We start from the raw sequence: 14,542 nt of genomic DNA, 5'->3' as shown, positions 1-14,542 counted from the left end.
AGAGGCAAGAATGAAGTCAATTCGTGAAAAGCTTTTATGTCTTGCTGATAGGTGGGTGAAATCCCTGGCAGTGGGGTTCATAATGCGCCAGAGGTCCACAACCCCCGTGTTAGTTGCCCATGCCGAAAGGCCTCTGAAGTCAGTCTCTGATCTAAGCTTTCACTCTGTCCAGACCTATCGATGGAGTGATCCATTACTGCATTAAAGTCAGCACCAATGATGAGTTTAAAGCCTGTAAGGTCTAAAAGAGATTTAGTTGCAAGATCATAAAATTCCTTATCGAAGGCATTTGGTGCATAAATTGAAGCAAGTGCAATATCCCTGCTTTCTATACGAATTTTTGCAATGGCTATTCTGCCTTCGTTGTCTGACCACGTACCCAATAACTCAAAATGCAGGTTACGACGACAAATGATAGCCACCCCTTTAGATTTATTCATGGCCGAGGAGTATGCAATCACCCGGAAAAATTTGCTAGACAGGCGATTCACATCTCGCCTGACTATGTGAGTCTCCTGTAGCAGGGCTATTTGGACTCCCCTTTTACGAAGGCGGTCCAAGATAGCAACACGTTTCATGAGATTATTTAAATATCTCGCATTGAAGCTGAGAAATTTCAATTGAGCTCCCTCAGCCATGAACAGTGATAATAAAGATCAAGCCACAGGCCCAGCGATGAGGACTGCCATTGAAAATGAGAAAAAGGTAAAAAAGTTGAGTGCACTACAAAGAAGAGTAAACTGATGTACCCTGGTCCTTAAGAAACCCACCCATCCCCAAACCACAAGAACAAACGAACATAAAACGAGGAGAAGATAGGATGAACCCATATCTATAACTCCAGCGGAGAAAGCCCAAGAGATAGGTTCCCCAATAACTGAAAAAACAACAACAAACAAACCAACCCTGTCTTCTTAACCTAGCTTAATGAAAAACGAGACTTCCTAACAAAAAAAATGCTTTGTCTCCCCCCGCCCCTCCTTGAAAAACTAAGACAGGTAGGAGTAAACAGTAGACCCCCACAGAGGAACTCAATCACAAGAAAAATAGATTATCAATTAAGACAATAATAATAACGAAGTAACATAATAATAATACTGAAAATAAAATAAAATAAAAATAAATAAATAGTGAATAGATAAGTAATACTGTAAACGTATTGAGTTCCAGTTTGGGGACAAGAACTGGTATTTCACTCACCCTCAGTCTGACATAACAAGAAATGTGTAAAGTAGAGAAAGTTCAAAGATCAACGGTTCTCCTCCAAAAAAGCCTTGGCATCCTTTGCGGATCTGAATGACTTCTGAACACCATTCACCTTAAAAGATAAAATGGCAGGGAAACTCATTTGAAAACGAACACCCCTCTGGATGAGTTCTGTGCAGATTGGGTTGAAGGCTCTTCGTGCCATCCGGGCAGCCAGCGGAAGGTCAGGAGAGATGCGGATAGACTAACCCTCGTATTGGAAAGTCCCTTCACGTCTGGCTGTGGACAAAATCATGGCGACATCCTTTGAACGGTGGATCTTGGCGATGACAGGGCGGGGCCGACCAGGTGGAGGAGTTCCCAATCCCCGGTGTACACAGTCAATTGCGATGAAGGTGACTGGCAATCCCAGTAGTTTGGGGATAAATTCCTCGAAGAATTGTAAAGGAGTACTTCCCTCAGCTGACTCCTTAAGGTTAAGAATTCTTATGTTGTCCCGCCTGGAACGCCCCTCTAAGTCCGTAATCTTATCTGTCAGCTCCGTGATAAGTTTCCCCATCCCATCCAGTTTTTCCTTCATGGGGCAGGTGTCGTCCTCCAAAGCGGAGATGCGAGCCTCCGCGCCTGTCTGACGTTCGGCAAGGACATCGGAAGCCGCGGCAACCTCCTCCACACGTTTAAAAATAGTGTCAACTTTCTCGTCCAATCTAGCCTCGAATTTGGCGAACACATCATTAAACATCTTTTGTGATCGCTGCCCCTCTTCGGCGACCACCTCTGCAATGTGTTTAAGCAAAGCTTCAGAGGAAAGTCCAGGTTGTGGAGAAGTCAAATGGCCACCATGTTCGTTGCCAGTAGCAGAGTTAGCGCTAGCGCTAGCGCATTTTCCTGGTTATATCACTAAACTGTCCTTGTAAGTTTTGTGGACTGAGGTTAGTAAATTAATTGCAAATTAAACAATACGCTGGGAGAGACACCAGCACACAGCCGCTCACTCTAGCGCCATCCCGTTAAGTATAACTTAAATTCACTTGGCAGTGTTCTCTCTCCTCATCTTTCTTCCCTCCCAACAACCCCCCCCCCCCCCCCCGCTCTCTACTCATTTTCTCACCTTTTTCCTCAAATCCCTCTCTACCTTCTTTCTGTCCCTCATCATCCTTTTCCTTCAGACTTGGGGCGAATGTACAACCTGGTATCTCGGATCACCGATGGTCTTGGGGAGCTGAAGAAACTGCTGGAGGCTCATATCTACAACCAGGGCCTGGCTGCCATCGAGAAGTGTGGCGACTCCGCTCTCAATGTAAGAAAATAGCTCTCAAGACAGGAGAAAGGCAGTAGTAATTGTTGAGGAATCTGCAGTGTTTTTTCCACTCCCGTTACGTATTTATTTGCTCAGTACTAGTACTAGCTATGTCAGAAATAACAGATAACTCAGAATGTGTTCATTGGTCAGAACTGAGTATTCAATAAAGCCGTGTAATAATGTTCTAGTGTCAGCTAATATTGGTCATATTTCATGCTTTCATCTGAAGCCGAAAACAAACAAATGCACTTGACGATGTTCTAATGTACCAACTAATGGTCATACTACCACGATGGAGACTTATACATGTTAGAAATAACATGTATGATATTCTAATGTACCAACTATGGTGGCCGACAGGTGTAAATGCACTACAAGGGCCCAAAGCAATTGCATATAGAGCAATTGCACCCATCCGCCACCGTAACCATACAACCATACAACCACAGCAGAGACTTACACAAGTTAGAAACAACATATATAACATTTCTGGAGGTTGTGGTGGACAAATATTTAACGTGCACTTAAATTGAACCATTCATCAGGCTGATCATGCCAAGCCAATGTCATTATTTATTCGACAAATGCATTTCCATCACTATTTATTGCATATTTTTTTATCAACAAAAACGTTTCCTCTTCAAGTGAGTGTAAAAGCTTTTTTGATATTGAGAAAATGTTATTGCATTTTGCTGTCTCCATGGGGTGTCCCGGTGGCTCAGTTGGCTGGGGCGTCCTGGCTTTGGATCCAGTCTGGGATGTTTGTTGCATGTGATTCTCACTCTGCCTCCAATAGAGACAAAAACTCCATTCAGCTTTTCTAATTCGACACATCATAATTTGCAAAAAATACTTGGATAGAAACCTGCTACTGTCTATTTAGTTAACTTATTTTTTACTAACTTCCTAATTTTCTCTCTGTTGTTATTGTCTCCTCCTTTAGGACCCTAAGATGTATGTCCAGACCATCCTGGACGTCCATAAAAAATACAACGCCTTAGTCATGTCAGCCTTTAACAATGATGCTGGCTTCGTAGCTGCTCTGGACAAGGTTAGCCTGCTCACGCCTACTCTGATACTATCAAGACACACAAAGATTTGCATGCACAGAAAGTTGGATATTGAGTGGTGTGGAACTTTTTAAGCCTCCATGATTTAGTCTTTAGAATAGTCTTTGTTGCCTGGCAGAATTAGCTTATTGTGTCAGGAAGCATTGGCGGCTGTCAGGGCAATAGTGGCATTATTGTGTGCATATGACTAATGCAACCTTTTTAGTATTTATGTATTTATAGTTTTATTTAAATAAAACAAATTGCAGGAAACTGACAAATAATGGAAACATTTTATTTTACTAACGAGTTAGTTGTAACTGCACTGTATTGTGTGAATCATTGTCTTCCAACATCCGCAGAAAACATAGTGACAAGGATTTCAATATCTCCAGAAACGTGAATTCAGCTTTGGTAGCATACTTATTCACACCTTGCGACTCTCATCACATTAACCATCCCCTCGTTCTGTCTCTCCCCCAGGCCTGCGGTCGCTTCATTAACAACAATGCTGTGACCAAGATGGTTCAGTCGTCCAGTAAGTCACCTGAGCTGCTGGCCAGATACTGTGACTCCCTGCTCAAGAAGAGGTGGGCTTCCTGTTTGTTTATACAATCTAACATAAGATTACACAAAGCTTTAATGATCCGTGCAGGGAAATTGGATCATTTCAGCAGCACAGAACAGTTTACATCAGTATAAAACAAATATAACATATTGAAGATTAAACATACAGTGTCTTCGCCATGATAATCTAAGACTCCTTCTAGCTTGAAAGATTTCTTGCTATGTTAACTATGGAAAGATTTACAGGTTAAGAAATGTTAACCTTTCAGATAACATACCTCATCAAAGAAATGCTTATTTGCACACAGGTGAATTCTGCCAAAAGTTTTGTCAGAACATATTGCTTTAGATAACTTAAGATCGTCCATTTTCTCTGTTGTGATGAATGTGTTGCTTTGCTGTAATTGCCAGCGTCACAAATTAGGGAAATACATTTTACAGTGCAACGCTGTAGATAGTTACAGCTTTGCACACAGAAGGGGTATCACTACCCAAAAGTTTGTAATTGCTGTTATTGTCTGGCTTTCCAGCTCTAAAAACCCAGAAGAGGCAGAACTTGAAGACACTCTCAATCAAGTGGTGAGTTATAGAAAAGAGAAATTAAAGGAGTTGTGTACTCATCCTAAATTCAGTACAAGAAAACAGATGGAGCACTATGCATTTTGACCCACCTCTCCCCTTCATTTTCTTGCCTTCCATTATTTTCTGCCTTTTTGTGTTATCGTTTGTTTTTTGTATGACAGACAAGATGGTAACCCTAGCCCACGGGGAACAAAAACCTTCTTAAAGAGTAACTTAACACCAAACTCAAATCGGTGTAAAGCCTGGCATCTAAAGGCATGCTATTGAAATTGCCACCTGCTATTGGCTATTTGGTGTTTAGTTACTCTTTAAGCTGATCCTTTATCGTAGATTTTTATATTTTCATTCTGACTGAATACAACTCCTCCATCCCTTTGTTAGATGGTGGTGTTTAAGTACATAGAAGACAAAGACGTCTTCCAGAAGTTCTACGCTAAAATGCTTGCCAAGAGGCTAGTTCACCAGAACAGCGCCAGTGACGATGCCGAGGCTAGCATGATCTCCAAACTCAAGGTGTAGTACATTTATGATATTGTTGTTGCAGAATTTTTGTTTTATTAGATGGAGAGGAGAGAGATGGGGAAGATGGGGGAGAGGGTTTGGAGGACAATACATAAAACATGTCTTGACTCAGATTTAGACCACTGATGTTGCAAATACAGGTATAGGCCAGGGTTTAATCTAGGCCACACCATTGTGCCAATCACCCTCTAAAATATCAAATGTCACGGAATTTGGTTAGTGCGTCCAGTAAGTTGGCGGTTAGTGCTAAGGTAAACTGATGATGCTATTACAGAGCAGTGTCCGAAATTAACTTTTTGACTCACCGGCCAAGGTGGCTGGTAGATCCGGCCAAGCATATTTTTTACCGGCCAAAATAATAAATTGCCTTTTTGTGTCACATATACATATATATATATATACATATATATATATATATATATCTACACATTCGTTTCAGTACATTTCATTGAGATAATAAGGTATTATTATCTTATTATTATCTTATATTAGCATTATCCGATGACAAATGAGTTGTTTCTGTTTTTGTCTTTGGCATACTGGCGACACATGGAACAACTCATCACCACAGCCTCCGCATCATACTGTAGCCAGTCTCTTGAAACTCTGTTATCTCCCATCCTCCATTTCTCACAAAACTTTCTTTTTGTATGTGCTTCCGCTGCTTCATCCTCCTTTTCGTCAGTGGCGGTGGGTTTTCGTTTTAAAGGTTGGCTTATTCCTTGTAAATATCGCCACATAATAGCTATTTAGTTAGCCTAACGGTAGCTAGCAGCAGACCGGCGGCAAGTGACAGTGGAGTAGCTGATGTCCTGTACGGTAAACAGTGCCGCTAAACTAGGAGAGCTTGAGACGGTCTGTGGCTGGCGCTCCTGTGTGTGTGTGTGTGTGTGTGTGTGTGTGTGTGTGTAGGAGCTCAGCCCCGCCCTTGTGAAACTCCGACACAGACGTGATCTCTCTCTCTCTCGCACTCTCTCTTTCTCTGTCTCTCGCTCTCTCTCTCTCTCGCTTGCTCTCTCTGCGCGCCCAACACCAAAACGCGGTAGAGACTCTCAGCATAGTTTTTTATTACATGACTATTTTGGTACAAACATTTACCCGCCATGTGGCGGATAGCCTTCCGAGATTTACTCGTCAAACGGAAAATCTACCCGCATTTGGCGCTTGGCGACTGTTAATTTCGGACCCTGTTACAGACGCATAATCAACAGTCAAACAAGTGGAGTGAATTGAGACAGTTTAGAGTTCCAAAAAGGGCAAAAAATTATTATAAAATTATTCTAAACAGCATAATCCAAGTGTTCTGAAGGCAAACAAGTCTTCAGAACACTTGGATTGTGCTGTTTGAAGTAATTTTATGGTCATGTTTTGCCCTTTGTTTTGCCCTTTTTGAAACTAAAAAAATGGCCAACATTCACTCCAGTTGTTTTGGAGAAGGCTGGTACGGAGCTGCACCAGCTAACTCGCTGTGTGTTATATTGACATACAAGCTTCACTGGTGTTTCAACTGACATGAGGGTGAGTAGATAATGGGTGAACTATTCCTTTAAGCGTTAAGGCTATTCCGTACTTGCGTCCACAGAGCCACAATGTCATGGCCTTTAGCGTGGAGCCTACCATCACTCAACATATTATATGCTTAAAGGAATAGTTCACCCAAAAATGAAAATTCTGTCATTATCTACTCACCCCCATGCCAGTTGACACTGGTGAAGTTTGTTAGCCCACATAACACTACTGGAGTTTGCCAGCACAACTTCGTAGCAGCATTCTCCAAAACAACTGAAGTCTTTGAGGACCTATCTTTACAGTTCCAAATATAACAAAAAATAACCATAAAATTACTCCCTACAAGTCTTCTGATCACTCTGTGAGTGGAAAAAATTATATATTATCCATTATTTAGTCTTCCTCCAATGTATGTAGCGTCCGCATTACCAAACCTCGCGAGGCCACCATGGCCGCGCAAGGTTTGTGTGTGCAACCTGGAGCACCAGAGCCAATGATATACTGGGGACACATGGTTGACTTTGGTGTCTATGTTTCCATCCAACGACTAAGATGACCAATGGGACAATCAACTTTCCTTTTCTGTCCAACAGCAAGCATGTGGCTTTGAGTACACCTCCAAGCTACAGCGCATGTTTCAGGACATTGGAGTCAGCAAAGACCTCAACGAACAGTTCAAGAAGCACCTCATCAACTCCGAGCCCTTAGACTGTGAGCACTACTGGTTAACAAACCTTAATCAAATTTAACACAATGATTACAAATCATTCCAAACAGGCAGTAAAAGACGAGAGATATTGTGGGAGATGGAGTTGGTGTAAAGGAATTATGGGAAGATGAATACATGAAGTAACAGATCTTTTTGTGTGTGTGTGTTTGTGATTGTGTGTGTGTTGTAGTGGACTTCAGCATCCAGGTCCTCAGTTCTGGTTCTTGGCCATTCCAGCAGTCCTGTACCTTCGCTCTCCCCTCAGAGGTACCGACAGAGTAACAATTACTACTAACTGTATTACTGCTACATTCTGCAATGTCTGTTCCGTTTTTCTAATTTCTCTTCTGTTCACTTCCCCCAAATCCAAACTGCAAATCGTCAAATCCAAACAAACAAATCCAAACTGCAAATCGTCAAATCCAAACAAACAAATCCGAACGCTCTTCCCTTCTTTTCTCCCATCACTCCTTCCCCTCATCTTCTCATCTGCCCCCTCTTTCTCGTTGGTCTTAGCTGGAGCGAAGCTACCAGCGTTTCACAGCCTTCTATGCCAGCAGACACAGTGGCAGGAAGCTGACCTGGCTCTACCACCTGTCTAAAGGGGAGTTGGTCACCAACTGCTTCAAGAACAGATACACACTGCAGGTAAACACACACACACCGCAGGTAATCACACATGCCTCTTAAAAATGATGTTTTACATTAGGTGGGTTTCTATCCAAGTATTTTAATGTAAACTGTGATGTGTCAAATTAGAAAAGTTGGATGGGAATGGCAACGTGATAAAATTTTGTCAATACTTAAAAAAAAAACGTTTTTATGCTTGCGTGAAGTGGAAGGTTTTTTTTGCCAGCAACGAAATTTCACGATAAATCATATTTGTCAAATAAATAATGATGCAATTTTTGCCATGAATGAACAATGGTTCATTGTCATTACACAACACTTCAAAAGTGGCTTTGGAAGTATCTGTCCACCACAACCTCACAGCAATGTCATATATGTTGGTAGTATAAGGTGTGTAAGGTACCCATCTTTGTTGTATGTTGGCCAACATTAGCTGATACTAGAGCTGGAAGATAAAATGTTCTCGATCATTACATCATACAAAAACATTTGCCACGATAACAATGATGAACTTTTGGGATTTATTTTCAATAAAATAATTTTCGATGATTGGAAGATTGGGTTTACGATCGCCGCCATTGTTGACACTTTTTGGAGCCAGAGCAGTCAAAGCAAGGCTGAGTGTTGTATGCAGAACCACAGCATCGCCTGGTATTGGCCCGTAATCGGCGACCTGTCAATCACTGGACAAGCGACCTGTCAGTCACTAGGAAAACAACCCCGTTTTATATCCCGTTAATGACACAGTTATTTTGAATATCGCCCTAAGGATACACATTAGAAGAAGTGAAATTAGCTACTGAGACCATAACGTCTTTTTAATTTACCGAAATTTACCAAATTTATATTTTTAGCAAGAAGTTGGGTTGTGGTCCCATTGTCTTGCATGGAGTTTGACCGGGTTTGGGTTAGGGTTAGAGTAATCGCCGCCTGCCGCCACTTCTGTATTGGCTTCAAAATTCACCCGTGGCTTTGGCCGCTTGAGAGAGAAGCTTACACAAAGGTTATGCACCTAAGCAAGTAGCACACCATCTGGTATTTGGCTAACATGTCTGCTTTTATCTTTTCTCTGCAGGCATCTACGTTCCAGATGGCCATCCTACTACAGTACAACACTGAGGATGTCTACACAGTCCAACAGCTCACAGACAGCACACACATCAAAACTGTGAGTGCACACACACACACACACACACACACACACAGGAAACAGCAGTGTCAACTCATAGAGTAGATCAAGTCAAATTTATTAGTATAGCTCTTAATCACATTTACAGTCTCATTGCCCACATTAAAAGAATAGTTCACCCTAAAATGAAAAACTTGTCATTATCTAAGTTTGTTTGTCAATATGACACACAGCGAGTTAGCTAGCGCAGCTCTGTAGCAGCCTTCTCCAAAACAAGTGGAGTGAATGGAGACCGCTTCTTTAGAGTTCCAAAAAGGGCAAAACATGACCATAAAATTACTTCAAACAGCACAATCCAAGTGTTCTGAAGCCAAATGATTGCACTGTGGGTCCAAAAGTCCAATACTCACCTCATTATCTCCTAGATTTTCCCCACTCACAGAGCACTGGTCGCCCTACAGTGATCTGGTGGAAGAGTCTTTCTGTCTTCATGAGCTCCTCGTCAGCTCGTACTTCCGAGTTTTACAGTTGTAAATACAACCCGTCATGTATTCAAGTACTTTTTAGTCAGAAATAACAAAATGGACCCTGAAACCAGAGCAGCCTTTTTTGGTGACTATTTTGAAAACCAAGTGGTCTCTAGAGCTACTTTGTGCTGCAACGGCAGAATGAAGAGGAGAATATTCGCATCAGTTTTGTAATTGATATTTAATATGTTTATTGGCTTAAAGTTGTTATGCATGGCACCTAAAAGTTAAACAAAGAGTGAGAATGTTGGGTAAAATGTAAAATTGTATTTACCACTTTATTGGGTCGTTCAAGCAAACTCTATCCGCAACTACAATATTTCCGACAGCATTTGAAAGCAACATCTGCTTGCTACTGTAGTGGCGGTTGGCAAGGTGCAGAACAAGTGCGAAAAATCTAGAGACAATGAGGTAAATGTTGGACTTTTGGACCCACATTGCAATTGTTTAGCTTCAGAACACTTGGATTGTGCTGTTTGGAGTAATTTTATGGACATGTTTTGCCCTTTATGGAATTCTAAAGAAACGGTCTCCATTCACTCCATTTGTTTTGGAGAAGGCTGCTGGAGATTGAGAGTCAACTCATTGGGCCTCATGCAAGAACCACTCGTACGCACAGATTTGTTCGTAAATCACTCGTACGAGCGATTTACGAGAACTTGCCGCATTCACCAATTTTCTCGTATTTAGAATTTTCTCTTAGGTACGAACAAAATTTACGAGTGGTCCAGACCTGTCGTACGAGTCACGTACAATCAACCTGCCGTTCTCCAAAGCAAAAAAAAAACTTTGTTGTTGACTAATGGGTTGCTTTGGTTGACTTATTTCTGATAGTAGGACTTCAGTCTCAGAGCTGGTAGACTTCTCCTTAGTCTTCCGTGTCATTTTTATGAATGAAGCTTCCTGACATATGGGCCAGACGCCTAACCTTATATAGTATTATAGGGGCGTCAATTATGCTAATTGACTATTCTCGTGAACGCACGTTCATTTAGAACAGGTGGAATTCATCATGTTTACGCAGGTCATTTACGACTGTTTTCTGAAGATACGAGCGTTTGGTGAATCTGACGTGGCACACTCATACGAGTCCACCTCACGAAAAAAGTACGAGAAATTTACGATAAAAATACGAAAATGTTCTTGCATGAGGCCCATAGGGCTGAAATGATTCCTCGAGAAACTCGAGTAACTCGATTACTAAAAATCATCGATGCAAATTCTTTGCATCGAAGCTTCGTTTAATCCATATAACTATATACACGCTCAGTGTTTCGCACGGATGATTATTACTGTTGCACAACGCGCTGGAGAAAGAGAGAGAAAATAGCGAGGGGCGAAGAGAAGAGACAGGCCAGAGAAAACGACAGAAAGTGTCCAAAGTTTCGGATCCAGTGTTGCCAACTTGGCGACTTTGTCGCTAGACTTAGCGACTTTTCAGACCCCCCTGGCAACTTTATTTCTCAAAAGCGACTAGCGACAAATCTGCCGACTTTTTCTGACCATGGGAAGCAATGTTAATGTGTTGAATCCCAAAGCATTTGGCAATAAATTGGTTCGGCTGATGCCGGTTTTCTCTACTTGCTTGTCTAATCCAGAGAGGTCTGACGATCACAGCGCTTCCCACACACAGTGTAGCCCCCTCCCTCTGCTGAGAGCAGGGACTGTAGGATAGGGTCCACTTGTAATTGCTACCGGCGTACGCCGAAACTGGCCCAGGTGGGCGGAGTCAGCACTTAATTTTAAAACGGGATGAGATGAAGGCTAGTAAAGAATGCACGTTAATTATGGCTATATGTAATGGCTAGTTAAGAACATAAATCAATATGGTGGCTAGTTATGATGTCCCTAAGTTAGCTAAGTTTTGCTCAAGAAAATAACCACAGAAAATAAAATGCTGCAGTCAATTTGTGAAAGCCTGAGCTTCATTCATGTTATTATTATGATAGTCACACACACATACACACACACACACACACACACCCCACACACACACACACACACACCTACTCCCCTCACAGTGATGCATAAAATACCCCAGAAAGCAAAATATCAGGTGGTGTAAGTAGCAATTGGAGCCTAAAATGCACCAGTCCAATACAGCAGGTATATTCAGTTTAGTTTGATTGCAGTGAGTAGGGTCAGCAGGTGTAGGGCAACCCTTCAACATAGTAAATAAATGTACATTAGCCAGTCTTATGAACTTGTATGATATTTAGGCCTAGTAATAAATATCAATAATAATTATTATTTCACCTTGTTTTCAGTAAATCACAGTGTCGTATGGACAGCTTCGTGCGGACAGCTTTTCTCTTTTGTATATTTACTATTGCTCTAAGCAAAAGTATTTCTTATCCGATTACTCGATTAATCGATGGAATAATCGGTAGAATACTCGATTACTAAAATAATCGATAGCTGCAGCCCGAGAGGCCCATTGACTCCTTGACTCCTTGGCAGTCTATTCCTGGTCAGTGATTGAGTCAAAATGATGTAGAGACCACTCTTTGGCCACACAATTATCGAGTTTCAATGAAAATCTATATCTGACCTGGCAAAAATAATTACTTGTACAAGCTAGATAACACATTAAAAACGCTTGTGAGAAGTAAGAGCAGTCTGCTTGATTTAAAGGAAAAATCCACCCTAAAACACTTTAACTTAAAGATCGATGTACCTTTTTATTTATGGGCCCAATTTATTGTTTGGTGGTGTATTTTTCTCATTTACATGGATTACTGGCCAAACGTAGACGTGATGTCACCAGATATTTCCAGCACAGCTAGGATGCCATTTAATAGGAAAAAAAACGGTTTAAGCGTCAGCTTAGCTCCCCTCGGTGTAAACCTATACAGTTAACAGAATGGTGTTGATGATTAGATTCTTACGGCGCGTTCACACAGGACGCGGAACAGCCGCGGAACGGCCCCGGAACGGCCCCGAAGCGGAGGCCGCTTCCTTTCGCCGCCCATGTTAATAGGTCAGGTCGTTCACACTGGCCGCTGTGCGGCACGGAGCTCCGCTTGTGGCTCGCGATCTGGAGCGCCAGTTTCGGCGTCTAGTCTATTTTCTCTGCGTGCCGCGGCGCGCATTTCACAGGAAAACACCATAGGAAACACTATAGATGGTCATATCTCCATTATATCACCACAGAAGCACAAATATATTAAATGATCAACTTACCAGGGCCTTCACTGTTGTTGTTGATGAATCCATCTGCACTGATGCAAGTTTTAAATGCAATACATTGTAGGATGATGATCTATCTGGTTTTGAATTATCACTTGCCTTTTGAAAATTGCATCTGTTATTGAATTACCACAAAAGTAAACAAGGATACATGTTTAGGTTTGTTTATTTATAGGCTACTTAATTTATTTAGGCCTATATGTCATTATTTAAAGAGATAGAGAGAGAGGGAGGAAGAGAGAGAGAGGGAGAGAGAGAGAGGGGAGAGAGAGATATCTAGGTCCCCTAGGCTTTCCTAGATCTGGGTGACAATGATGCTGCTAATGTGGCTGCTGGGGTTACGATCGCCTCTTGAATATTGCCTGTTTGGAAATTGTTCAGACATATATATTGACCACATTTTTTCTGCTTTCAGGACATCTTGGTTCAAGTTCTTCAGATACTGTTGAAGTCTAAACTCCTGGTAGGTCTATACATCCACCACTGTCAGCTGATAATAGCCAGGTGTCATTTTTCATAATGGCCGGTTATGGCACAGGTTATGGCCAGTTGTGCATACAAAGATGAGAACAAACACAAATACTCTTGTAGCTGCTTGAGCTTTTCAGTGCTCATCTCCGTTCAGCAACATTTAAGCAGGAGACACATGGTATTGATAATGTCATCTCCAAGGCTTGGTACATAGTTAACACAAGGCACTTATACGTTAACGCAAGTTGGCGACATACCGAGCTCTCTGCTTACGTAATACACGTACGTCAACCAGCTCCCTGGAGCCTGACTGAGGTTATAAACCACTAGTCTGGAGCCAGTGATCCAGAGCAGGCTTTAAAGGATAAGGCTGGTGTTTTTTAATGCATTGCTTACCGTCAACAAATCCTATGAAAATAACAAAATCAGCAATGATTTTGTTTTGCCAACAAGTCTCGTCCATGTAGCCGGTGCCCAATGAAGCCATGTCCCAGCAGCCATAGAACTCCATTGTATTAAAAAAACGATTAAAAACACATCAAAGAGCCATGCTGTTGCTCTGGGCAGCATATTTCATCATCGCGTTACACCGGGCCAGCCGACTTTTTCCTCAAACAACTTAATAAGCCGGCTGTAAACACTTTGCGATCTCAGGAAAGTAGTTCCGTAGCACCGAAAATAGTCCCCGACGTAATGAAGAATTTGTTCCCATTTGAATTTGATTTGGTAATAACTACAATAGCTTGACTTTTCGTGGTAACAGTTAGCGATTTTAGCAATTTTTAAAATTGAAACTATGTCTTGATCCATGAGCTGTATTTCAAGGTTTTTAGCTTACAATTGGAGCCAATGACTTCCGGGTTGAAGGCTAAAAATGGTACGTGGGAAGTCAGAAAGTAACGGGAGTAGAGCATCATAGGATTTGTTGACGGTAAGCAATGCATTAAAAAACACCAGCCTTATCCTTAAAAAATAGCTACTGTAGAGGAAAGTATACTTTTATTTATTCTCAATCACCACTTAAAGGAAAAGTTGAAGCAAGGAGTGGACATGTATCCTTTAAGAATGCAAGATGGGAATATTATTCTATCATGTCACCCATGCAGAACTTGAAGAACATGAAGAAAGGCATTTCCAGTCATTTCAAAT

At 41.6% G+C, this 14,542-nt stretch overlaps 1 protein-coding gene across 1 annotated transcript in view; it reads left to right on the top strand.

Annotated features, from left to right (window-relative positions):
• cul1a (cullin 1a) overlaps positions 1 to 14,542 on the top strand; it is a 36,374-nt gene that overhangs the window by 14,850 nt on the left and 6,982 nt on the right. Inside the window, exons 10-19 of the mRNA XM_071925961.2 lie at positions 2,376 to 2,506; positions 3,453 to 3,560; positions 4,042 to 4,148; positions 4,656 to 4,704; positions 5,089 to 5,220; positions 7,332 to 7,449; positions 7,638 to 7,714; positions 7,964 to 8,095; positions 9,153 to 9,245; positions 13,338 to 13,385. Coding sequence (XP_071782062.1) covers positions 2,376 to 2,506; positions 3,453 to 3,560; positions 4,042 to 4,148; positions 4,656 to 4,704; positions 5,089 to 5,220; positions 7,332 to 7,449; positions 7,638 to 7,714; positions 7,964 to 8,095; positions 9,153 to 9,245; positions 13,338 to 13,385 — 995 coding nt within the window. The remainder of the gene's footprint in view (positions 1 to 2,375; positions 2,507 to 3,452; positions 3,561 to 4,041; positions 4,149 to 4,655; positions 4,705 to 5,088; positions 5,221 to 7,331; positions 7,450 to 7,637; positions 7,715 to 7,963; positions 8,096 to 9,152; positions 9,246 to 13,337; positions 13,386 to 14,542) is intronic.

Source organism: Centroberyx gerrardi, chromosome 13 (genome assembly GCF_048128805.1).
Source record: "Centroberyx gerrardi isolate f3 chromosome 13, fCenGer3.hap1.cur.20231027, whole genome shotgun sequence".
Classification (NCBI taxonomy): domain Eukaryota; kingdom Metazoa; phylum Chordata; class Actinopteri; order Beryciformes; family Berycidae; genus Centroberyx; species Centroberyx gerrardi.
Note: the sequence above shows the minus strand (reverse complement) of the source record. Positions and strands in the feature narration are given on the sequence as shown.